Here is a 25,696-nt window from a genome sequence, read left to right as displayed (position 1 = left end):
CAAGGCATCTCTAGACATACTTGGGGCCTCTTCAGGGCTGAAGGCTTTAGTGGGAGGTCTCATTCCCTGGCCAAGGCTGCACTTTGTCTGCAGGTACCAGCTGGGGAAGAGGCCTGCGAGTCAGAGCTGTGTGCATCACCCTGCATCTAGCCACCCGTCTGTTCCCTGTCACAGCAGGAGCCTATCTCTTCTTCACCAAGCAGGTCTGTGGCTACTGCATTCCCTCTCTGTCAGGCACTGTGGGGATGTGTGTGTGTGGCCAGGTTGGGGGGAGGGGACTTTTAACAAACAGCCCATGGCCCCAGTGAATGCCAAGGCTCGCGGCACTCCCCTCCCCAGACAGAGGCAGATCGCTGGACCGTGTGACAAGGAGCCAGCAGAATTCATTTAGCAAGAAAGGATATGGTGCTCGGCCTCCCACTCCTCCAGCCAGGCCAGATAGGGCCTTGGCTACCCTCCTGCCCTCCCTCCCCCTTGGGCCTTTCACCCCCTAATCCAACGAGTGGGGAGCAGTCACGTGGGCCCCCAGCTCTCGACAGGAAGCTGTCGGCACCACTGGCTTGCAAGGCCGGCTCCCTCACCGCCCGGAAGGCAGGCTGCCTTCCCCAGCCCTGCTCACTGAAACCCAACTCCTCTTTCCAGCTGCAGCACGAAAAGAGCCCCAGGCCCAGCCTTCCCCGGGGACCCTGCAGCCTGCAGATCTCACGGTCAGGGAATTTTCCCTGAGCAGTGTTCCAAGCCGGCAGAGCCTCCAGAACAAAGGCCAGGGAGAGACAGCAACCATCTTCCCCCTTTCACTGCACCCCCCAATCCGGGCAGAGGAGACCATCCGTCCTGGGGAGGCCTGTGCTTTGGGAAGCAGTCCCTGGAGCAGCCAGGCCCAGATTAGTTTGGATCAGTCCCCAATTCTTCCAGCTCTTTTCCCTCAGGGAGGAAACACACCTATGCTGGCCCTGACCTGAGTCAGTCAGGCCTACTCAAAAAGCCTCCCAGGTGCCTTAGAGAAGGGGACTGTGGCCGGGTAGTAGGGAGACAACGGTTCCAGAACTCACTAATTCCCTTACCTGGGGAAAGGCTATTTACAAAAGAAAAATTGGGCTTTTCATTGTTGTTCCTAAGAACAGACTGTTCCTCAAACTCAGCTAAGAAATCGGTGTAGTCCTGACAACAGTATAATACAGTGGGAAGATCCCAGAGAGCAAGGGATGGTTCAAACCCTGGTTTCACCAGTTTCTAGCCCTGTGGCTGGTCCAGCTATAGCGACCCCTCAAGATAGACACCTCAAGATATGTTACATACAACTTTGAGCCTTATTTTCTCACCTGAAATATGGGAGTAATATTATTTGCCCTGCCAATCTCCATTCCCTTAGCAACCATTAAGTACCTACTATGTGCCAGGCCTTAAGTCAGTTGCTGGAGACTGAAAAGTAACATGATCACCACCCAATGGTCACATCAGAAAATGTGTATGAAGGTGCTTGGAAAACTGAAATGTTGAAATGAATAGATAAGGACCAGCTGTAATGATCTCATTAACGTTCTGTGAATGAGGCTGCTAAAGCGATTTTTTAAAGTTTTTAAGAATGGTTTTAAGTAAGCCAGACCTGTCTCTGTAATCTGTCCTGCACTATTTATTTGCTTAGCAAACCGTTTCTTCATAGATAGTGCAAAAGGAACGAGCAGCCCAAGGCAGAATTTATCCCAAATTCAGAGTGAGTGGGGTCTGAATTAATTAAGTCTTTCTCTAGCTTAATGTATAAACCTGGGCTCAGGAAATTTGGCCTTTAAAGCAGGTGCCCTTTCAAATGAGATGGGTTTCATGTAACTATTTTAACTTCAGCTCCATTACCCTTTATGAGCTGCAGGGGTGGTGGGGGAACAGGCAGGGAGGGATCTGGTGCGAGTCTGCTTCCGGGAGAGGAGAGCCAGAGGCGCTGTAAAACAGCCTTCTCCCAACTGGGTAAATTCACACTTGCAGCCCTGGCTGGGGTCTCCTCCAGCAGGGGTGAGGGCAGGCCCTACTTATCAGGCTGGTCCCCTGCTGGGGTTTTTTTCTCAGTCTTTTATTAGCCTCTTGTTGTCTTTGGACTCCCCCCCCTCCCTAGCTTGCGGGAGGTATAATTGACTAATAACATTGTGTGTATTTTAAGTATGTATATAGTAACCCGATGATTTGATATACATATACATTGTGAAATGTTTACCACAAACAAGCTAATTAACACATTTATCACCTCACAGAGTTACTTTTTCTGGTGAGAACACATAAAATGTACTCTCTTAGCAAACTTCAAGTATATGATACAGTATTATTAACTAGTCATCATGCTGTACATTAGGTTCTCAGAACTTATTTATCTTTTAACTGCAAGTTGGTGCTCTTTGACCAATCTCCCCATTTCCTCCACCCCTCAACCCCTGGCAACCATCATTCTACTCTGTTTCTGAGTTCAACTTTTTATTTTATTTTTTTTTTAGATTCCACCTATAAGAGATATCATATAATATTTGTCTTTCTCTGTCTGACTTATTTCTCTTAGCATAATGCCCTCTAGTTTCATTCATGTTGTTGCAAATGACAGGATTTCCTTCTTTTTAATGGCTGTATAGTATTCAATTGTATGGTATGTATTACATCTTTATCCATTCATCCATCTACTGACATCTTAGCTATTGTGAATAAAGCTGCAACAAACATGGGAGTGAAGATATCTCTTCGACATAGTCATTTCATTTCCTTTGGATACTCATATATACCCAGAAGTGAGACGGCTGGATCAAAAGGTAGCTCTATTTTTATTTTTCTGAGGAACCTCCATACTGTTTTCCATAGTGGCTGCACCAATTTACATACATTCCCACCAATAGTGTACAGGGTTTTCCTTTTCTCCACATCCTTACCAACACCTGTTATCTCTTGTATTTTTTTTATTTTTTTGAGATTATTTATCTTCTGAATTTACAGTCTCGACGTGGTCTCTTCTTTATATCCTTAGTTATAGGAGTTCTGTTCAGCTAGTCTTTAGATGGTTCTCGAGGTTAATTGTTCTATAATTTAGTTGTAATTTTAATGTGGTCGTGGGAGTTGGCAGTCATAGCATTCACCTATTCTGCCATCTTGCCTGAAACTCCTGTTATCTCTCGTGGGATGATATCTCATTGTGGTTTTGACTTGCATTTCCTTGATGATTAGCGATGTTGAGCCCCTTTTCATATACCTGTTGGCCATATGTATGTGTTTGGAAAAATATCCATTCAGGTCCTTTGCCCATTTTTTAATCGGGGTGTTTGTGTTTTTTTGCTGTTGAGTTGTAAGAGTTCCTTATATTTTTTGGATATATGGTTTGCAAATATTTAATTCTATTCCATAGATTGCCTTTTCATTTTGTTCATTGTTTCTTTTGCTGTGCAGAAACTTTAATTTGATGTAGTCTCACTTGTTTATTTTTGCTTTTGTTACCTGTGCTTTTGGTGTCAGATCCAAAAAATAATTGGCACGACTAATATCAAGGAGCTTTTCCTCTACATTGTATTCTAGGAGTTTTACATATTCAGGTCTTACGTTTAAGTCTTTAATACATTTTGAGGTGATTTTTGTGTGTGGTGTAAGATATGGGTCCAATTTCCTTCTTTTGCAGGTGGCTATCCAATTGGATACTTGTTCTGGCTTGTGGGGGACTCCAAACTCCCTAGCGATCAGAGTGCCATCCTGGGCACCAGGTCACAGGACAGTCACTTAAGAATCTCTTGGCTGAAACTCCTCACCTCCAATCCATGGATCTTTTCCAACTCCTCTTATCATCTGCCTAGTGGGATTTCAGGTCAACTGCCCCTTTAGCCAGTCCGATACCGTGGCCACTAGCCACATGTGGCTATTGAGTGCTTGTGGCCTGTCTGAATTGAGGTGTGCTGTGAGTGTAAAACACACCAGATTCTGAAGACTCAGTATGGAAAAAGTAATGTAAAATGTCTCATTAATAACTTTTATACTGATTACATGTTGAAATAATATTATGGGTATATTGGGTTAAAAAAAGTATATTTTTAAAATTAATTTCACCTGTTTCTTTTTAATTTTTTTAATGTGGCTATGAGAAAATTTGAAATTACACCTCTGGCTCCCATTTGTGGCTCCTGTTATGTTTCTGTTGGACAGCACTGCCTTACAGCATCAAGCAGTAAAATGGTGTCTAGGCAGGGTGGGGGTGGGCAGGTTTCAGTGACCTTTCTAAATCTCTGCTTCCTTTTGTCTCAAAAAGGATTAAAAGTATCTGCTTCAGACGATTGCTAGAACTTAGATAAGCTGAGTTGTGAAAGCACCTGGCATATACAAATTAACTCAATACATGTTGGGTTCTTTTCCAAATCACAATTCAAAATACCTCCTAGAGAAATGGCTCTCAATTCAGGATGCACCGGATTCGCTTGGGCAGCTTTTAAAAAATATGGTCAAACCTGGACCCCATTCTGGTTGAATTGGTCTGAGTGGGGCCTGGGCATCAGCATAATTTCAAAGCTCCCAGCTGATTCTCATGCCGAGCCAGGGTTGAAAACCCCCTGCTCCAGAAGAACTAGTCACTCCTTTACCCCTCAGTGCTCTGACCCCCCCTGCTTTATGTGGTGTCCCTTTAGCATTTTACATGTGTTTTGTGCTACTTTAATTATAACCAACAATTCTGAAAGCCTACCAAATGTCTGGCACTTTACATACATTGCCTCTAATCCTTACCACAACTCTGCAAGGTGAATTAGATTAACCCCATTCTGCAGATGAGGAAGCTGGGGCTTAGAAAGGTTAAAGTAACTTAGTTGTTTAGTAAGTGGAGGGGAGCCAGGGGGAAGCACTCAACCCAGCTAAGTCTGACTCCATTGACCACTAGACTACAGGGTCTTTTTTCAAATTCTTCAGTAACTAGAATATAAACTTCCGGGGGTAGGGACTATTTCTTCCTGTTTGCAACAGAACTCAAACGATGCATTCAGTAGCCCCTTGCTAAATACCGACTAAGCCTCAGAGTATCTGTTTGAGAGCACCCCTGAGCAGACTCATGGGCTGGAGACCCACCTAGCGATGAGTAAGCACTGAGCTCTGTGCTCTGTGCCACGGGGCAGTCAGAGCTTCTAGGGCTGCCTTCCTCTGGCAGGTCCCTCACAAATGCAGGAAGGCTCTGGGAAGAACAGCAGGCATCTGACAGGCTCTTTGGTTTCCAATCTAACATTCTCCTACTTAGTTTCTCCTGGCATCTCTTTGGCACAGGGGCAATGCTGAGAACCTAGGTCCCGAAAGGCCAAGAAGGCAGGGGACTGACTTCGTGACTCCTTGGTTGGTGGCAGGTGCCCCAACCCCAACGCCAGCTCAGCTGTGCCTCCTCCACTCTCAGGCCCCCTCCCCAGCCTGCCGTAACCAAGGGCTGCCCAGATTTTCTGGACCAGCTCTGAGTCCCTATAACTTTATTTTTTCCAAACTAGGCAGTTTATTAAAGGCTTCACTAAATGTGATTTGAGTTTTCTCCTTTTCTAAGACTTCCAATGAAAACATTCTTAAATCAGAGGGTGAAAGCCTTTGCTTCCACCCACATGAGGGCCTCACCTGTAGCCATCCAAAGGAGGACAGGCAAACTGCACAGTGACGTGGAAAGATGATTATGATGTCATGACAAGTGGTGAGAAAATCTGGATCCACATTCTGGAAATGATATAATTAAAATAATTTAAAACATTTTTTTTTAAATAAAAAAGAGGTGGGAGAGCTGGGAAGGAACTACACGAGAATGTTACCAGTGGTTGTGTTATGGTGGTGACATTACAGATAATTCTTTTTCTTCTATTTGCCAAATCTTCTGCCATATGTCTATATGACTTTTAGACTAAATGGAAAGGAAAAATTCCTTTGGGATGATCCATCCCAACAAAAACCGGAAGATTTGATCTGTACTCCTTCATGCTCTGCCTCAGTCCAGGCCACTTGGCCCCCACCGCTTTGATAAAAGAGAGAGGGGAAGCTCAGCAGGACACCCTGGAGAGCCTGCCAGCCCCTGCCATGAGGGCTGCCATTTTGCCACTCCCAATCTGGGAGTGGAAGGCTGAAGGGTGCATCGTGCTCTCCAGGAGCAGGGTTCTTTGGCCTCCATAACCAGGCCCCTGTTGTTCTGCAAGGAGCAGGAAGGGAAGTGAGGAGCCCTCTCTCTGGGCCTCCTAGTGCCTTTCCCAGGTCTGGAGCCAAGGGCTGGAGCAGGCCACCCTTGACATTTGTCCTAGCTAGGCACAAGAGCAAGGCAGCCCTGTGGTCTTAGTCTCGTGCATGCAGGGCTGGTGGGTGTGCGGAAGTCCAGTTACTGAGAGGACACAACTTTCCCTTTCCCCTGAGACTCTCTCCTCTCCCTGGTGTCGCTGGGGACCCCATCTAGAAGCTAGTCCAGCCCACCCTGCCACTGTGGGCCTGGGCCTGCCCATTTTCAAGCAGGCAGTGGTAGAGTGGCTCTGAACTTTGGACCCAATCAGACCCTAGTTCAAATCTTGTCCATTTTTGCCACTAACTAAATGAGCAATCTTGGGAAAATGACATGCAATCAGAGCCTCATCTGAAAAAATGACATAATAACCCCTTTCTGGCACGGCTGGCATTAGGGTCTTGTGAGAGAAGATGGACAGAAAACACCTAGCACTGGCTCAGCAAACAACAGCTGTTGCTGGTGCTCCTGTCTCCCTGGCCCTTCCTGAGGTGGGCTTTTGGGGCTGGGGTGGACCCTGGATTTGATTTTAGGGATCAGCCCCTTTTAGTGCTCTGCTCTTCTGGCCCTGCCTCTGAGGCTGGCTCTGGGAAAGTCATGTGACTTCTGGCTGGCAACTTAGCCATCCCTACTTCTATCCCTACTTCTCCCTGTATTTATGCTGCTGGCTCTAAGGGAGTGAAGTAATCCCTGGGGAGAGAACCTCACTCTTTCTTGGGGGGTATAATCACTGTCCTCTTGCTGGAGGTTAGATGGTGATGGTGAGAGGGCTGACCTTCCCCTGGCCCTCCTACCCTGGCCATGCAGGGTCCTTTAGGAGACAAAGACTCTAGTGTATAGGGTTCTGGTGGTGTGCCCTTAAAAAACATGCACAAGCTTTGGAGGTATTTCTGAAGCCCAGGCCTATTGTGTAATACTTGTGGATTATTATTATTATTAATATTATTTGGCACTCTGCAGTTTGCAAAGCGCTTTTGCACACCTCATCTTATTTACTCCTCCCAACAAACGACCTTGTGGGGGTGATACTGTTATTATCTCCATTTCACAAATGAGGCCATTGAGTCTCAAAAGAGGAAATGATGACCACAGGAAAGTGATAAAATGATGTGTCCTGACTGCAAATCCTGGAGAGTAAACATGGGCTCAGTGGCAAGTCTCCTGGGGGTTCTCCCTTTGTTTTGAGCTCCTGCACACACCCAGAGGAGGTCCTTTTTCTTCTCCCTTCAGTAGAGAAACTGGGAATCTAATTAAAATGGTGGAGGTGGGGAGGGGAAGGAGAAGTGATTTTCCCCAGGTGCTGGGTGTGAAATTAACGAACGAAGAAGGCAGATGCCTTGGTGCCATGGGTGGTATTTCAAGTGTAGGAGGGTTGCTGGCTCCACATCTGGGGCCTGTTAGGTGGCCCCCACCAGGATATGACCTAGTCCTCCCCATGCTGCAGCCACAACGCTGGGGAAGGGAACGAACTTCTGCTTTCTGGTGCGCCCCTGGCAATCGGGGGAAGAAAAATCTCTAGAAAGGCTTTCCAGTGAGCAAGACCCCCCACAGTGCTCAGAAGAGGCAGGAAAGGAACCCCTTCTCCCACTCGTCCTCTGTCTGGGTCTAGTCCCTATGTCACCTACCTGCTAGAATGGGAGGGATGGGGGCAGGCTTGCTAAGACCAGGAGAGAACTGCTGGCAGCCCGCCCAGCCTCCATTTCCTGGTCTGTCTGCCTAGTGAGTGTGGTGGCCCAGGATCCCACCACCTGGGAGGCCCAAACCCAGTGACAAAAACTTGTTTCCAGAACCTTTGACTTCCAAATTGCTGTGGGGTGTCATGGGCGACGAGGGAGGAAGGGAAGTCCTGGACTCAGTGTCCTGAAGCCAGCCATCAGTTTAGTTTGGCTGCGGCCTGTCCCTCTGCCTCTGTGGCCAGCGGTGTGGTGGTCCTATTTCCAGCATGAGCGGCAGGAGCACAAATGTCCTCGTTTGCTGTCAGTCAGCTTTCTAAAGTGAAACCCTAGCCTAGAGGTCCCAGGACCCTCCCCGGGTGGGCGGGCACATAGGCAGGGCCTCAGACTAGTTCCTGGAAACGTTAGGGCCCCTCTCCCTGCTCTGTTCAGTGCCTCTCTCTGGGATTGCTCAAATCATACAAGAAGGCATTATAGTAACAGTGACCATTTATTGATCACCTACCATAAGCCAGATACTGTGTAGGCGTTTCATTTATGGTATCTCATTAGCTACACCTTCTCCTGCTTCTTCTATATCCTGCTTTAGAAAGAGGTATACTATGGAGAGAACATGTCTATGGTTTCTAGTTCATTACATTTGTTGCTGATAGATTAGTCCCCCCAAAGCTTTGTTTTCATGGGGGGAAGTAAGACTTCATTTATATTGTTTTGCTTTGCAGGAAAACTTCCAGAAACCTCAGTGTGAGCCAGGCCCATAGCTGCTGGTATCCACAGGGGGCACGACCTCTGTAGACATGTCACTTATAATTCACAACACTGTCTGGTCCCAGCCGTTCTTCCCATCAAGGAGGCCGTATTTTAGATGTCTTTCTCTCCCTTGCACCACAACTAAGATCTTTGCTATTAGAATTGGAGGGACCCCGCTTCTGGGTGCAGCTAAGACTGGTGGGCCGTGGTTCCCCGCCTCCCAGCCACTGGGCCCTGGGACGCTGCCCTTGCAGGAGCTGCCAGCAGAGCGGAGGGTGGAAAAGGGGAACTTTCCTCCAGCTGGTGGCAGGAGCTGGCTAGCCAGAGGCCTTTTTCACGGCCCGATACAGTGCGGCTCTTGTGTTTATGAGCTTTGTGAGATTTAGATCACTCTGTATTAGCCACAGGTTTTTTTGGGTCACATCAAAGGGTAGAAAGCCATGGAAAGAGTTCTTTCCCCATGAATCACACTTCCCAAAAATCTAATTCTCTGAGAGGAGCCAGCTTGCTTTATAGGGCTGGGAGGAGAAAGGGGATAGCAGGGGCTCCTAAAGAGTTTTCCTAAAGAAACCTCTGAAAGTCTGGACAAAGGAATTCTCAGATAGGAGAAGAGCCAGAGGAAGAGAAAGACCCACTGGGACCAGATTGATGGACTAGGGTTTGGGGGTTGGGGTGAGATGGCAACGGGGCTTCAGATGCTGCTGGCCTGGAAGGATTGGGCCCCTGTATTGTACGACTCCAGAGAGTGCCCTAGCTTGTTCAGTGCACAACCTGCACAGCCACACACGACAACCCTGAGTTTCTTTCCTCCCTCCTGGATGGATTGGGTATCTCTTTCATGGGCTCCCATAGAATCCTCTAGATGGTCATAGACTATAGTTATCCATTACAATTATGTGCATCCCATTCCTGGCCGTTTCAGTTATACCTTTGAGGACAGCCATTTCTTCTTAGCTTTTGCTTTCTAGCCAGGCAAATAGTATATGCTCAGTAAATGTTTGTGAAATGAATGAATAAACATTGTTGAGAGAATTCTTCTAGCATTTGGGGAGTGGTATGGCTAACTTAAGTATTAGAGGCCAAGAGGGGTTTTGATGCCTTTGAAGAAAAAGTACTATCCAAACACACCAACTCCTTTAAGACCCAGATTGACCGCTCCCTGCTTTAGGAAGCGCCCTGATGAGTTCACTTAGTCCCTCCTTCATTTCTCAAACACTTACCAGCCCCTCTCTCAGAAATCATGATGGGTACCCTTGAGAAGCCCACAGTCCTGATGGGGTAACAGACATAGATGCTGGCCATTACAGTAGAGGGGTCAAAACTATCAGAAAGGCACAGATGAGGCATGTGCAGGGGCCACAGGATGCTAGGAAGGGAGTGGCTTACTCACTGCCAGAATAGCAGGCTTCACAGAGAGGGTGACAGAGGCAGAGGCTTGAAGGGAGGGGCTATCCCACAGACATGGAAGGAAATTGTTTTTGCTGTGCTCTTTTCCAGGCTTTGGCTCTATTGAGCACAGAGAGGTCTATTGCAAGGTCACTTGGCCAGTAAGTACGTCTCAAACCTGATGCTCCAAGTCCATATCCTGTGACATACCACTGCTCCCTACGCCCAAGCCCAGGCCTTGATGAGCTGTCCATCCAGAAGTTCCCCTGGCCTCACAGAGCATTTGATGTGGGGGCGGCCTCAGCAGTGGCTCTGGGGATTATTCTTGAGCCATCCAGTGACCCGCCTGGGCCTCCTGTTATCTCTACTTGTCCTGTTCACAGTCCAGCTTGTTCCTAGCGCCTCACCTATCTCGCTCCACAGTTTGATTCTCTGCTGACCTACTTGGCAGCCATCATGCTTCCTGCTTTGTTCCCCAGGCCCTGCATGGCAACCTCCCTCATGGTGGATTATATGCCTTTACACCCTCGGGCATCTGGCCTCCAGGTTGCCATAAGGTACGGGGGGCATTAATTCCTCCTGGTCTACATGTACCTCATTCCACCAAGCCTCCTGCACTGGCTGAGCCCAGACAGCGTCCCTCCCTCCTGCTGCGGGATAACCCCAGCCAGTCTCCTCTGCAGGGACTTGGTCTCTTCCCTTAACTCACCAACTGGGACGCTGCCCATCCTTGCGCACTGGGCTGCAATAGGAGAGAGGGCATGGCCTCCATAGCCAGACAGACCTGGTTCAACTCCTGCACCTGCCAGTTTTCAGAAAGTCGTTAACTTCCCTGAGCCTTATTTTCCCATCTGCAAAATGAGAACGTTAATACCTGCCTCACAGAAGCCGATGCACAATATGTGAAAATGCTCTGTTCTGTACCTGAAACGTGGCTTAGGAAGTGGGAGCTGGTAGCCGCTACTGCTTATAAAAGCTTTTCTCTATCCAGGCTTTGGCTCTCTTGAGCACAGCGAGGCTAAATGTGTCCTACAAGTTCACATGGCTAGCAAGTATGTCTCAAAGCCAGCTCTTCAACTCCATACCCTGGGACATGCCAGCATCTCGCTTTCTGTCTCGACCTCAGGCCTTAATCACCTGTCCACCCTAACGGTTTTATTTGACCCTGAGGTACACAGAGAAAGCTTGGTTTAGCCTGTTTTACAGGGAGGAGATTGGGGCTCAGTGAGAATAAGTGAGTCACCCAAGGTTGCAGTGCTCATCAGAGGGGAGCTGGGTGAGAACCCGTTTTGATTCCCCATACTGTGGCCTCAAAATAAATCGTTCCCAGCTCTTTTCCTCCATTCTCAGAGCATCTTCACTCTACTCTGAGAAAGCCCTCTCTCCCCATGCTCAGAATGCCAGCAAGTCTGGGCATAATTCTGGCTCTTTCTGTGTTCCCAAGCAGGGCCTGCAGGAGGAGAATGCTGAGAAGGACACCCCAGGTAGGTCTTGGGGTGTTGGGGCTTCTGGGGGGCTGAAGAACACAGTGTCTGGAGCCCTGGAAAGGAGGTTGTGCTGGTTGAGATCCCCTCCTCGTGGCCCTGAGTCAGCCCAGATTCTGCTCTTCCCGCACCCCAGCCCCTGGCCAGAGCAGCCCTGTGGTCAGTTGGCGGCTGCCGCCCAGCCCCCAGCCCCAGGCTGCCAAGGTTGGCAGCCTCACGGCCACGCTGCACAACTCTGCGCCTCTCCTCCTCAGTTTATTCCTTCCAGATACACAGTTGCTGCTTTGTATTTGGATCACTTTTCTGTGTTATGGTATTTTGGTGGTTTTTCCAATCCCTCCCTCCTCCCCCTGCCTTTCCCCGTGGCAGGATTCCTAAGAAGAGGAGTTTTGGGAGAAAGCTGTAAGCACATCTGCTCTCTGGCTGCAGCATTCCAGGAGGGCCCTGTCAGGGGCTCAGGTCCCAGGGAGCCAGGACACGCTGGGCAGTGGAGGCTGGAGGGCAGGGTACAGGGCCCCTGGCAGTTGGGGCCTGTAGTGGGCACTCTCAGTGCAGCAGGCAGGGCTGAGCCTCAGGGCCGTGGGTGGTGCCAAAGTCCTGGAGCCACAGCTCGCCAACTCCCTGGCCCTGCTGGCTGTGGCTGCTGGCTCTCAGCTCAGATCTGTGTATGCCAGGCTTGGTGTGAGAGAGAAGCGAGGAGCCTTCGGAAACACCCTGGCCTTCCGTCTCCTCTTTTGTCAGCGATCCTGACGGGCTGGGGGTCCTATTCCTATGTGTGATGAGTGTGGGAATCAGTGTGGGAGTGTGGGAGTACACTCATGTGTGCTAGGGAGAGTGTAGTGGTTACATACAGGCTTAGCAGTCACAGGGCCTGGGTTCGATTCCTGACTTTACCACCACCGTCTCTGTGAACTTGGGCAAGTTACTGAGTAGTGAGGATAATAACACGTCTCTCTCACAGCGTTGTTGACAGGTGAACTGAGGTAATACATGAAAGTACTTCTTGGAACATAGTAATCGCTCAATAAATGTTTTAGCGATTATTATTATTATTATTTATGCATGAGGGTCTACATGAAATTTAGTAGATTTGGGATGGTGCTGCTTGGACTTTGGAGTGCGAGTCGTCTGGGAAGCTTGTTAAAAGTGCTGGCTTCTGGGGCTCACCCGCAGATTCTGATGCAGCTGGACGTGGGTGGGCTCAGGAACTCACTTTAACGCAAAGGCCCTGGTGATGCTGATGTTGATCCAGGGGCCCATCTGGAGTCGTTTGAAGAGTCGGGGTGAATAGATCCTTGGAATCCTGGGCTCAGGTACATCAGTCAGAACTGCCTTGCAAATGTAGCTGAGACCAGATGAGGGGCTGGAGTGGGATGAGGCTGAGAAGTGGGCAGAAGCCACCCCAGGCCGAGCCTTGAGGCTCTAGGAAGGAAGTAAAGTTTTAAGCAAGGGATCGACACAGTCTTACTGAGCGATGTGGGTTGGACCAGGCTGGTTTACAAGCCCAGGGCACAGCAGATGTCAAGGAGGGTATAAAATTGCAGTTCGTTCAAGGCCAGAGTAGCAAAAGGGCCTATGCCCGGAAAGCAGAAGAAGCAGTATCTGGCCCAGATGGAGCAGCTGTGCCAATGCCCTCCTCCCTCAGACTAGGCATCTGAGCTGCTGGCAGAGCCTCCAAGCAGGGCCTGGGTTCTATGTGCCGATCCCCACACCAGCGAGCCAGGCTGCGGCCAGACTCCAGGGTGTGGCTAGGGATAGGAATTCGGCCCTGTCAACTCATCCCCTCAAGAGCTTGTAGTTTCTTGATTTATTTTTCTCTTAGTAAAGATCTTTTAGAAAAATTCCTTGTTTTGACGGAGCTCAGGAAAGAAGGAAGTGGTGTGCGAAGGCTGCGGGGAGGGCTGTTTGCCTGCTGCAGGGAAGGGACTAGGGACTAGCAGTGGGGCTCCAGATGTGGAGCTCACCCCTCCAGGAGCAGGCTGGTGGGACAGCTCTGAGAGCTGGGTCTTCCTCACCTGGGATCCGTGGGACTTCTAAGATGCTTGTTTTCTCCCACACGGCAAGAAGAGAGACGGGTCAAGTTCCTGCTCCCCTCCTTCTAAACTCTCCCAAGGAGAAAGCTCATGGCTTTGGCTATGTCCTCTAAGAGGATGACTCAGAGGGTCCACCTTCAGCCTCAGTGTCCCTTCTCTGCTCCATGGCTGTGTCCATTAGATGTCCAACTGAGCAACTGAAACTCAGTGTGCCTCAAGCCCTATCCATCTCCTTGACCCCAAACCAGCTCCCCCTGGGCATCCAGCTGTTCTGATGGACAACTCCAGAGTTCTGCCAGTCGCTCCAGCTTGTAATTGCTGAGCTATCCCTCGCATGTCCCTGTTTCATTTCCCACAGCTAATCAGTTATTGAATCATTTCAAATTACTCCTTGAGCCAGTCCTTTCCCACTGCCATACATGTGGCCACTACTCCCCGTGTCATGCTGTTTTCAACTCCTATTTGGCCTATTGCCAAGGCTCCCCACTTGGCCTCCCTGCTCCAGCCTCCACCTTCACAACCCGCCAGTCCACCTCCTAAAGCACCATCACGCACTCATTGCTCCCCTCAGCCACTGCCCCCAGCTGCTTTCTCCACCCACAGCACCTTCTCTCCTCCATACACTCTCGCCTCCAACCTAACTGGTCCCTTGTGGTTCCCAGTACACCGTATGCATTCCTGCTACCTTATCTTTGCTGGAGTTTTCTTTCATTTCAACCTTTTACCTAAATTCTAGCCACCTCCAATACTATACATAACACCCAAACGTTTTGAAAACATGATGAAGAGAGGTAGGAAAAGTGAAGGGGAGGGAGCTATCATTGTTGCTGGCAGTTCTAGAGGGAGAGAATTTAGTTCACCTTTGGGGCAGATTTTGCTTTGTTTGGGGAAAATCAACACAAACCTGAAGCTGCGTAGTCACTGCCAGCCTGAATGCAGATGTTCGCTCTTCTGGTTCAGCAACGTAAATAGCCTGCCTTGGGAGGCAGGGGCTGCTTTTTGTTCCTTTTTAATCTAAGGTATGAGGAGAGGAATTGAGGAGGAAGGGAGCCTAGACTGGTTCCTGTGGAGGTGACTATTTTCAGCTGAAGTTTGGAGAGTTACTTGCAAGAGATCACAGCCTTCCTGAGGAGGTTGGAGAGGGCCTGGCACTATTGCTTTGGGCCCAGGTGACACATCTCGGCACATAGCCGGGGAGAAGGACACTCTGTCTATCTCTGCACAGAGCACGGCATCCCTCCAGAACCCAGGAGTCATAGAGGAGGCAGCAGCCATGGATGCCGGGGACCCCACAAGAAGCATCTCCCGCAGAGGCCTCCACGAGCCCCACCTGGATAGACAGACTTGTGACATCATTTGAGATGTCCCATTGGGAACTCCTAGAAATATTTGAAGGAAATATTGCGTGGAGTGGGGCTCAGTGTCTCTGCAGCTCATTGTTAAAGTAGCAACCAATCCTTTATTCCCTAGGCAGGTGAAAACTAAATACACACTACACTTAACTGTGGTTGCCTCTGGGCACCGGTATTCTAGAGAGTCCATTTTATTCTTTATATTTTTATGGAACTTTCCAAATTTTCCACTCTAAGCAATTGTAATGAGAAAAACAAAAGCTATGAATCAAGAATATTTGCTCTTTCCTTTCCCTTCTCGCCCAGCGGAAGCCTCTGCACTGCCTAAGGCTGCTGTGGTTTCTCCTTCTGCTGAACTCCTACAGTAACTCTTGGGTGCAGATCTGCGTTTATTCATTGTTTGTGGTACTTGTGCCAGCGCTGGGAGCTCCTTCAGGAAGAGGAACTCATCTCCTACTCGAGCCCTCCCCCTCCACTCACTCTGCTTTCAGGAGTTCTTTCTCAGAACCTGCCTGTCCTGCTCCCACCCTGCGCCTTCATCCTTGCTGTCTCATCTGCCAGCACCCCCTCCTCCCTCATCCCAAACAGCGTGTGGGCTCCCTGCTTGGCACCTTTGGTTTTGACTCAAATGTCACTTCTCAGCGAGGCTTTCCCTGACCAGGCTATTTATAATAGAATTGCACACCCTCCCAGGACTCTTGCCCCCTTGCTCGCTGCATTTCTCCCTATGTCATAGATTTCCATCCTCCATGCTGTGCATTATACTTCTTCATTCTATCTCCTTACACTAGTATGCAAGCTCTATGAAGGCGAGGATTTTTGTCTAGTTTGTTCTCTGCTGTAATCTCACCACCTAGTATGTATGCTTAGTATGCACAGAAGATGCTCAATAAATATTTGTTGAATACGTGAGTACATTTTCTAATAACAATAGTTACCACGGACCAGATACTGTGGTAGGAGTTTAGTCATTCCTTCATTCGGTCTCCACAGTGTTTTGAGGTAGGTAGCATTATCTTGGTTTTAAAGTTGAGGAAACCAAAGCTCAGAGAGGTTAGGTAACTCAGCTGAAGCCACATGCTGTCATGTAGCAGAGGGGCCAGGAGCTTCCACTCCAGCAGGTCTCCTCTGTCGGGTGGGTCTGGTGAGGGGGTTGTCCCTCGCTGGGCTCCACAGCCAGCGGGCCTCCTGAATCAGCTGGTGCTGAGGCTGCTGCTTCCCCCACTGCGGGAGCACAGAGCTGCTGCTCAGAGGTATCATTCCTCAAAAATGGGCGCCTCTCCCGATAGGTCCCTTCTCCTGACAGAAGGTCCACGACCCTACAACCGGAGAAGCCAGCTTGTCCCTCCCCGCCACTGCCTCGACTCTCTTGTTTGCTGCTCTAGGTTCCCGTGTAAATGAGCACAGGAAGTTTTCTTTCCTTCTCTCTAGGCCCATTTTCCCAAAGGGAGGGTGGTTGCTCCCCAAGCATCTTCTGAAGACTAACAGGGTAGATACCAGCAAGAACCCAGAAGATTTGGGTCCAAGCTCTGCATCTGCTGCTCGCTGCTTATATTGTGTGCTTGGGCAAGTCATGTAACTTAAGGCATTGACAGAACAGAACAGAATTATTCTTTCCCTGTGGTTGCCCTACGGTATTGTAATATTGGCAAATGTGGACCCTGCCTCGTGGGACTGTTGTACAGATGCATGAGACAAAATGGTTATCATACTTAGCGCCATGCCTGACACATAAAGCTTAACAAATGCCGGCTGCCATTGTTACTGTTCATGCGTGGTTCGGAAACTGGGCAGGGTCTGCAATCAGCTCGTAGGACTGGGTGTGGGCGTGAATTGTAGCTGACGACCACTCCAATCACCCGTGAAACCCCTAGAGCTTCAGTTCTCAGAGTTTGTATTCTTTGTTCAAGGTCACATAGTCACACTTTAAAAGGCCTTCATTAGGACACTTTTCAGAATACCTAACCTCCTCAGTCAGTACATTATGTTTCTGCTGGGAGGTAATTGTTGCCATCTCCGCTGGGCAGCACAATTTGAGGAATAATTTGCACAAGCATCAATTGCCACCATGACCAAGGCACGAAGCATAATTATCTCTAGTGGAAACTGTGATTGAGCCTGTGAATCGAGGCCTAATTTGCAGGGGCTATACCTGAACTCCCACCTCTGGAACACTACGTGCCCGCTCGATGCTGGGTTGTAATCACCCTGAGCCTGTTTCCAAACACTCATTCTCCAAGTTCCAGTGCATCGAAAGTCCCGACCCTGGTGTCAAGCTCTCTGCCGAGTCTGTGGCTGAACTGCGACCTTCCTATTGTCCAAGACGTGATTCATAGTTTTCAAGGGAATTTCCGTTACTGGCTTTGCTTCCTAGCTGCAGGTACAATCAGTATGACTTGGAGCAATCCATCTGCCACCATTCCCCTGGTAGCAAGGCGCTGCTCTCCCCACTCAAGTGTTTTACCCAGGAAGATCAAGTTCTATTTGTGCCTGAAGGGAAGGAGATGGGGGATCCAGGCCTTCCTTTTCCCTCATGTGAATGACCATACACAACAGAATTCATCTCTTGCCCTCACCACGTCCAGTGTCTGCTTTACACATGGGCCCAGAGGCCATACTTTGAGTACTTCTGAGAAGCTGATGATGGCATCTGTGACATGGGAGGTCTTTCATCCTGAGGCCAGAGTATGTGTTCTGCCAGCCCTTTGTACCATCTGGAAACAACACTGGGAATCATATTTGCAGGTCCACAAATGTTATTTGATTGTTCCATGGCATGAAAAACTTAATTTGAGGCTTAGTGGAGAGAGCAGACTAAAGAAGGCTGAGGCAACACAGCCTTTAAGAGCAAAACATGCTGAGTTTGAGCAAAAACACACATTCTCCCTGCAGTCAGCACTCTGTGAACACTGGGGAGAGTACGCAGAGCTGGGATCAACGTGCACAGATAATTCTCCAACTTTACTTTCGCCTCCTTTTTACCCTCCTGCAGTCCAGTGTCTTGTCATAATTACCTCGGCTACACAATCCTTGTTTGTATCTCCAGAGAGACAGTGATGTCTGAAGTAAGAACACGAGTCCAGAGACAGATGACCCAAGTGTGGGAGGAGCCCCAAGATGAAGGAAACAGTGAAAAGTAAAACAGTGAAAAGTGCAGGCTTTTGACTCAGTCAGACTTCAGTTCCAATCCTGGTTTTGTTATGCACCATTTGTGAGACCTTTATAGCTTCTCCAAGTCTCAGTTTGCTTAGTGCAAAATGGAACAGATAATATCTAAACTGTAAGAGTGTTATAAAAATCACTAAAACATATGTAAAGCATAAAAAAGCTGGCTCATCTGAGGTATTGAATACATGGCAACATCTGTAAAATGGAGGTATTTAGTAATAACTTTGCAATGTGGTTGTGAAAAGTAGGGGAGAAAATGCCTTTGGCCTATAGTAGATGTTTAATAAATGGTACCGTTAGTCCTATCCTTGCCAGCAAAGTCACATCTGGTAAAATGGGGAGTAGTTCTACTCTACCTCCCATAAGGACTGGAGAAAATTATATGTGCCTCGCTTGTTTTTTGCAGTTGTGATAACTAAAATTACACACAATATAGTGGAAGCCGGGAACGGGGAACAATGTGCTAGAATGAAACACACTGGATTGGGGGGCAAAGCACTTGGGTTCTAGTGTTGGTGCTCCTTTGCTGACCAAGTGACCGTAGGTAAATCACCAAGTAATCACACCTTCAGGGGCAGGTGTACACATGGCTGAACTCTCAGCTGTGAGAAAATCAAATGTGAGAAATTACTGTTACTGTTCTTTGAGGATAAAGCCAGTCTTCCCTTTTTAATCTTTAGAACCCAGCCAAGTCCTTGGCATATAGTGGGCACTCAATATTTTTGTTTAATGAATTATAAACTGCCCAGAAGTCGTATTTTTAATCATTAATTTTTTTTTGCCTGTAAGTTTATAGCCTTTTGTCTCAGTGTGACCTGTTGGATCTCTGGTACTGTGTCCCAAAGAATTTGTATTCCATGCTAACCTTAACATACTCAGAAATGTGTTTTGGATATACTTGAAAGTAGAAAAAAACTGGCAATAAAGAGAGAAAGCAGCTCTTCTGTATTTGGCAGCTGAAGGACAGTTTTATAATTCCCCCAAACCCATCTCTGGTTTGGTTACCGCTTCTCTAGGTTCCCTATTATTTTATGTACCCATTCTACAGGATTTCTCCAGAGTGAAGGTGGCAGGCATTGCAGAGGCCTGGGCTGCTTATGGAGATGACCCTTCATGGGTAGTCAATGTGAAGGATGCCTTGTAAGTCTCTTCTAAGTGGAAGGTGGGAGGTGGAAAGCAGCAGGTAGAAACATGGATGAGGGCACTGGGCTTACCGGTGCCAGGAGAGAGATCTTTAAGTGTAACTTCTTGGTAGTAGGGTACACCGTATGTGCCTTCCCCACCCACACTACATACTATCCCAGAATTGTTACACTCTTTGGTCTCTGAGGGCTTTGGTAGAAGAGGGAACCTTGTAGCGGTGAGAGAAGGGAGATGGAGAAGACCAAAATGCTAAGTCACCATCAGTGTGTACTGTAATAAACTACCCTGGAACAAGAGCACTGCCAAAGGTAGAATGCTTTTCAGATCAAGACTTCCCGCATTACCGAGGAACATCTGTGATCTTGTCATTTTTAATACCATCTCCCACCCTCAACATCTTCTTCCTCTTTTCCTTCCCCTCCCCTCTACCCACTTCATCTTTTCCCCATCGTCCCAAAGCCTGAGTAAAACCTCAAGCACTCCAGCTGGGTTAGGTGTCCCTCTGTAGCCTTTATCTCACTGCACCGTAATTTCTGGTTTAGCTACTTACTGTCCATTTCTGAAAAGGAGGACCTTTATATTGTTCAACATTCTATCGCCAAATGCCCCAAATAGTGCACCACACTCAGGATGATGTTCAGCAAATGTTTATTTAGTGTGCCAGTGTATACTTCTAATTTATTGCATTTTTTTCTCTAGATACTATAATAGCTAAGCAAATAGAGGTACATGTCAGTCTTTTTGCTTTATACAATAGACAAAAAGTGTTGGGAAGCTAGACCCCAATCAGCTATTTTTTTCCTGGTACCAGATCATCAGACTGCAGAGTTCCTTCAAACCATGAAAGTACAGTAGTACAATGCTGCATAATTTGTTCAAGATCACAGAATAAAATACAAAGTTTTTCAAACCATTTTTACAAAACCTGCAAAACTCTACAAAATCCTACAAGAAAAAGTAGAGCAATCTCATTTATAAACATCAATTTAACAATGTATGAAATATAGCAAAATACAAAACTTAAATCCTAGTTACACAATACAACTCAAGAAATAACAACCCTCCCCCACCTACACTATTTAGGACTCAAAAGTAGCTTCCATACCCCGCCTTGGGCCGACCACCTTTTCATCAGCTCTCACCAGAGCCCTAGCCTTGGCCCTGACCCTGCCTCTAGCCCTCAGCCCTGGCCGTCAGCCTCATCTGCCAGGGCCCCACGGCACTGCACTGGCTAGTGCTGGGGTTCTTTCTTATAATGGAGTTTGGCCACGAACCCCAGGACTTGCATCTTGCTGGTGTCTAGGTTGCTTCGGGGACCTCAAGAGAATTCACATTCCGGTGGATTGGTGTGAGGCACTCGCCTGTAATTGCGGTATCGCTGCTGCACGAAATCTTCCATCATAAGCCTCTTCGGGTACCCAAAGAGGAAGTGGTACTTTGAGGGACATACCCCCAACCAACGCAGCATCTCCCAGACCTGGGCCTCCCTGGCGCTATTACCTTTCAGGTAAATAAGGCCCAAGATCATCATTAACAAGAGACCCTCCCAGATCCTCCTCCTCCTCAAGGTTTTGGTTTGTTGGTCAGGATGTGAGTGTGGTACTTGCGGCCAAGCTTTCAGCTAGAAACCAAAGGCACACCGCAGATATTCTGTGGCCCTAGCGACGATCTCAGGGAACAGAGATTTCAAGTCACCGACAACGTATTTCACCATCTCGGAGCGAGTGATGGGACTCTTCTTTTTGTCCTTCACCAGCAGCCACTGCACCCACTCCGCCACCGTCCGATCCAGACGGCGGTGGGGCCTGCTCCCGGCCCCCTTTCGGGGTGAGGGCGGGCTCCACGGCCCCCTTCTCCCTCGTGGCGCCAAGGTCCTCCTTGGGGCTGTCCTGCAGCAGGGGGCTCGGGGCCTCCTCCTGCGAGGCGGTCAGGGTCGCACCGTCATGACCGCCATCCTTCTACCCCTCAGCCTGAGAGATGGGGAGATTCGCGCTCTCGTGTTTCTGCAACACGTTTTCCGGCAGCCAGGTGCAGAGCGCGTACACGCGCCGAGGGGTGTGCGAGCCGCTGCACAGCCCCCAGCGGGGGGGTCGGACAGCGGCTGGCGGGCGGGAAGAGGACTGGGAGCGCTGACGCCGGGGGCTTCGCGGCGGCTGGACAGCACCGCGGAGAACGCGGGCCCGTAGCGCAACGCCCCCGGCACCACAGCTCGGCGCGGCCACTGCGCAGCCTCAGTACAAGCCCGCGCGCCGGCTCGCGGGGCCACTTCCGGCCAACTCAGGGAAGATGGTGGCGGGGGCCGCACGAAGACCCTCCCCTTCCGGCTCCCTCTCGGTCGGGGGTACGCGCTGGCTTCTTTGGATACCCGGGGTGTGTGGGAAATGTCCACTCAGCGGTGCATTTTAGGCTGGAGAGCTGGAGGGGCGGTAGCAGGGTTTTCATTTCCAAGGCATGCGGACTGGGGAATGTTTCAATGTACAAGCGTGAAATAGGGATGGAGTTCTAGCCACCTCCTTTCAGCAGGTGCTTATTTATAAGTGTGTGTATCTATTAATAGGATTTTGAGTGATTTACTGCGGCTCAAGTGCAGAGTGCATAGAGGTGAAAGCTGGGAGATAAGGCTCTGCGGACCAATTAGTGAAGGGCCTTGCACAGGATAGGATGCTAGGGAGGTTGAGATTTATTCTGAACACGATGGGAAAAGACTACAAGGGGATTTAAGCAAGGGAGTGTCTGGACCAGCCTCTATGTTCACAGGGTCCCTCATGGCAGTGTGGAAAATGGATTAGAGCAGGGCCGACCAAAAGCTGGGAATCCAGTTTGGACTATTACCGTGTAGAATAGGAACTGGGCTTTGGCCTGTCTTGTTCATGGGTGTACCCCTAGCGCTCAGAACAGTGCCTGCTGTGTTGAGGCACTCCGTAAATACTGTAAAATAGATGACGAAGGCACGGATAAGGATTGCAGATTCTACAGGGGTGAAAGGAAAAGGATGAGATACATGGAATGAAGTACAGCTGGCAGAAATAGTTGATGGAGAAAAGGGAGATATTTTTTTATCTGGTCAAATTTAACTACTCCCATTTTTTCTTTTTGTATACGCTACTCTGAACTTTCTCCCACTTCTCTCCCCGTCCCCCACTCCCCTGACATTTAAGGTTCAGCTTAAATGTCACCTTTCCAAAATCTTCCTTAGTCTCCATGTAGTTATTTACTGCCACCTCCGAATCACCATAGCAATTTGTTTTTATTTAACATCCACTTATATAGACCTTATTATGTGCCAGGCTCTGTTCTAACCACTTTTCAAATATTAATTTATTTAATTCTCATTATGGTAAGTACTATTATCATCATCCCTATTTTACAGATATGTCTTTCTTACGGCATTTGCTATTTACTAGCTATGTAATCTTGGGCAAGTTACCTAAACTCCCTGCCCCTCAGTTACCTTATCAGTAAAATGGGTATAATAGTAGAAACAACATTGTGGAGGTTATGTAAAGTTATATAAAGCAGTTAACAGAGTGCTTGACAAATACTGTTCAATGAATGTTAGCTATTATTTATTGCATATTTCTCATGTGGTGATAATGTGCTAGGTATTTACGATTATTAACTCATCTACTCCTCATAAGCCCTGGTAGATAAATGGTATTATTATCCCAATTTTACAAGTGAAGTAACACCTAGGGAGCGTAAGTAACTTGCCCAATATCACATGACTGAGATTGAATCATAGTATGACTCCAGAGATCATGCTTTTAACCACTATATTAATAAATGTTAATTATTATTATTGACCATACCCTGCATTATAATTATTTTTATGCTTATCTTATTACTCTCCAAAAACAAACATCCTAAAAGCTAGGGCCATGTCTTTAACTTCTGTGAAGAGCCCCTCTGAGTTGGCACTAAGCATATAAGTGCCACTGAATAAATGATGGAAAGCTTTACTTCTTTACATAGGAAATAACACTGATTTTATTAATAAGTAAATATCTGACAAGTAGACTTTTCTAGACATAGTCATGAACTCTTCATTTTAGTATATGTGCTGCCGAAGCGAGCACGTGAACTCTTCATTTTAAAAACTTATGAAATATATATACCCATTTATACTATATGACTTACAAAATCTGAAAGTGTGTGAATGAAGCTGGAAGATGTTTATTATAGTCTAGCTTGAAGCTATTATTAGTTTCCATTGTGCCAGACATTTTATGTACAGTATAATTTAGTCCTCACAAATCCCTATTAGGAAGGTATTATTACCCTCATTTTACAAATGGGAAAACAGTCACAGAGAGGTTAAATCACCTGTCCCAAACCACCCATCTGTTAAGTGCTAGACCGGACATGAAAACCTAGATCTGTTTAATGTGAACACTATACTCATGACCCCCATGCTGGATTGCCTGGTTATTTGTTTCTCCTGAAGGCAGACAGAACCACTCTTACCTAAAAGGACAGCACTAGAGATAAAATAGTCCACTTATACCGGGATGCCAAAAATATGTATACAGGTGGACACTTTGGTCAACGTTGCTCAAGCAGTAGTTTGCCATAATCAGAAGTGTCTGGACGTTGATGTAATTGCAGAAGTCAAATGTGACTTGTATTCATCTTTTGTTACCGGTATATATTCCATATTACAATTTTAATATAGTTTTCCTTTCTTAAAATGTGTATACATTTTTTTGGCACCCTCTGTATATCTTCCTCATATCAAGCATCGCCCGCATTGCCAAGAAGACATGTAGGAGATACAGGCATGGAAAGGAGCATATAGGAAATACACTGGAAAGAATTTTGAGGAACAAATTAGCAGTAATATATGGTAATTTAAAAAACTGAATGAATAATATACTACTGCTCATCCAGAAAAAGGAACAAACTACTGATAAAATCAGATGACATATTGAGAGAAAGAAGAAAGATACAAAAGATTACATGCAATATGATTCCATTTAATCTGGTATTTCAGATAGGTTAAACGAATCTGTGGTGCTGGATATTAGAACTGTAGAGGGGTTGACTGGAAAGTGGTCAACCCCTCTGCATGAACTTCCTGGGGGTGACGGGAATGTTCTTTATCTTGGTTTGGGTGTAGGTATACATTTGTCAAAGCTTATAAAACCGCCCTTAATATGTATGCATTTCACAGTATATAAATATACCTCAACATTACGGAAACAAAAGTTGTTTTATTGAGGTATAATTGATATAATATTAGTTTCGGGTATACAGCATAATGATTCTATATTGGTGTATACTGCAAAATGATCACCACAATAAGTCTAGTTAACATCCATCACCATACACAGTTACAAAATTATTTTTTTCTTGTGATGAAAACTTTTCAGATCTCTCTCCTAGCAACTTTCAAACATGCATTACAGTATTATTAACTATAGTCACCATGTATAAAAGATTTTTAAAAAGTGAATCATACTCTATGGGGTATGTATTTTTGTCCTTACTTTATAAAAGGAACCGGAGGCTGAGGAAAATTAAGTAACTTGCCTAAAGTTACCCAGTGAATAAATGGCAATGCCAAACCAAGTCCAGATATTTTTAACTGCAAATCCCATAATACTTTTCAAGACCATTGGAGCGGCTTTCATGTTCAGATTGTCACTGAAATTCACAAGACACAATAGGCTTAGCAGGCATGAGGTTGACTTCCCCTTAAGAAGGGACACAGAATAAGGAGCAGAATAACCATGTTAAGCTAACAGTATCATAAAGGCCTTGGATATCCAGAACCAGTGTCCCAATTACCATTTTGGGTTTTTTTTTGTTTTTTTTTTTAACTTAAGGGAAACTTTAAAGCAATCTAGTTTTAAAATGAGTTCTGGTTAAGAGAGAGAAGAAAGAATGTGAAAGCTTCAAATGGAGTCAGACAGGAGGGAGGAGGGTCACTGGACAGGGACGTCACATCTTCTGTCTTGGAAATGAGGTGGGCACAGATTCCGGTCAATCCATTGTTTTCTTCAGTCTTCTGTTCAGCGGTCCTCTCCAGTAAGTGGCTGTGCACCTGCTCCTTTCTCAGGCTCAGCAGGAAGGCCAAGGCCTCTGCTTGGGCTTTGCTGGGGACCTGGGCCATCTCCTCGTTTGCCAACTTGAGTTTCTCTTCAAGTGCATGGTCTATTTGGCCATCCCCAGTTCTTACTGTGTGATCCTCAACACACTTCTGAGTTCGGGTGACGAGCACTCAATAGGATATACAGCTGTCAGCTTACAGTGGACACCTAAAAATTACACTGTTACCAACCAGTGTCACCCCAAGAGCTTTAGCTAAAGAGATAAGCAATCCTTCCCTAAACCATTAAACCGGAGGGAATGTCTCTTTGGTGGGGAAGGGGCAGCAAAACAGATCCTTTGGTGACTGTTAGATTAAAGCCTTCAGGGAGGATCCTTTTAGCCTTGACTAGAGTGTTTGAAAGCCCACAGGGCTTAGCACAGTTTA

At 47.3% G+C, this 25,696-nt stretch overlaps 1 protein-coding gene across 1 annotated transcript; it reads right to left on the bottom strand.

The window, feature by feature from the left end:
- Positions 1 to 19,858: 19,858 nt before the first annotated feature.
- Positions 19,859 to 25,333, bottom strand: MAGEF1 (MAGE family member F1). The gene is given in 6 exon segments (XM_033124433.1): positions 19,859 to 20,759; positions 20,761 to 20,787; positions 20,789 to 20,836; positions 20,838 to 21,032; positions 21,034 to 21,451; positions 25,150 to 25,333. Coding segments are annotated over 6 exon segments (1,230 nt in total). The 3' UTR covers positions 19,859 to 20,401.
- Positions 25,334 to 25,696: the final 363 nt, after the last annotated feature.

The sequence above is a fragment of the Rhinolophus ferrumequinum genome, chromosome 2, assembly GCF_004115265.2.
Source record: "Rhinolophus ferrumequinum isolate MPI-CBG mRhiFer1 chromosome 2, mRhiFer1_v1.p, whole genome shotgun sequence".
Lineage (NCBI taxonomy): Eukaryota > Metazoa > Chordata > Mammalia > Chiroptera > Rhinolophidae > Rhinolophus > Rhinolophus ferrumequinum.
Note: the sequence above shows the minus strand (reverse complement) of the source record. Positions and strands in the feature narration are given on the sequence as shown.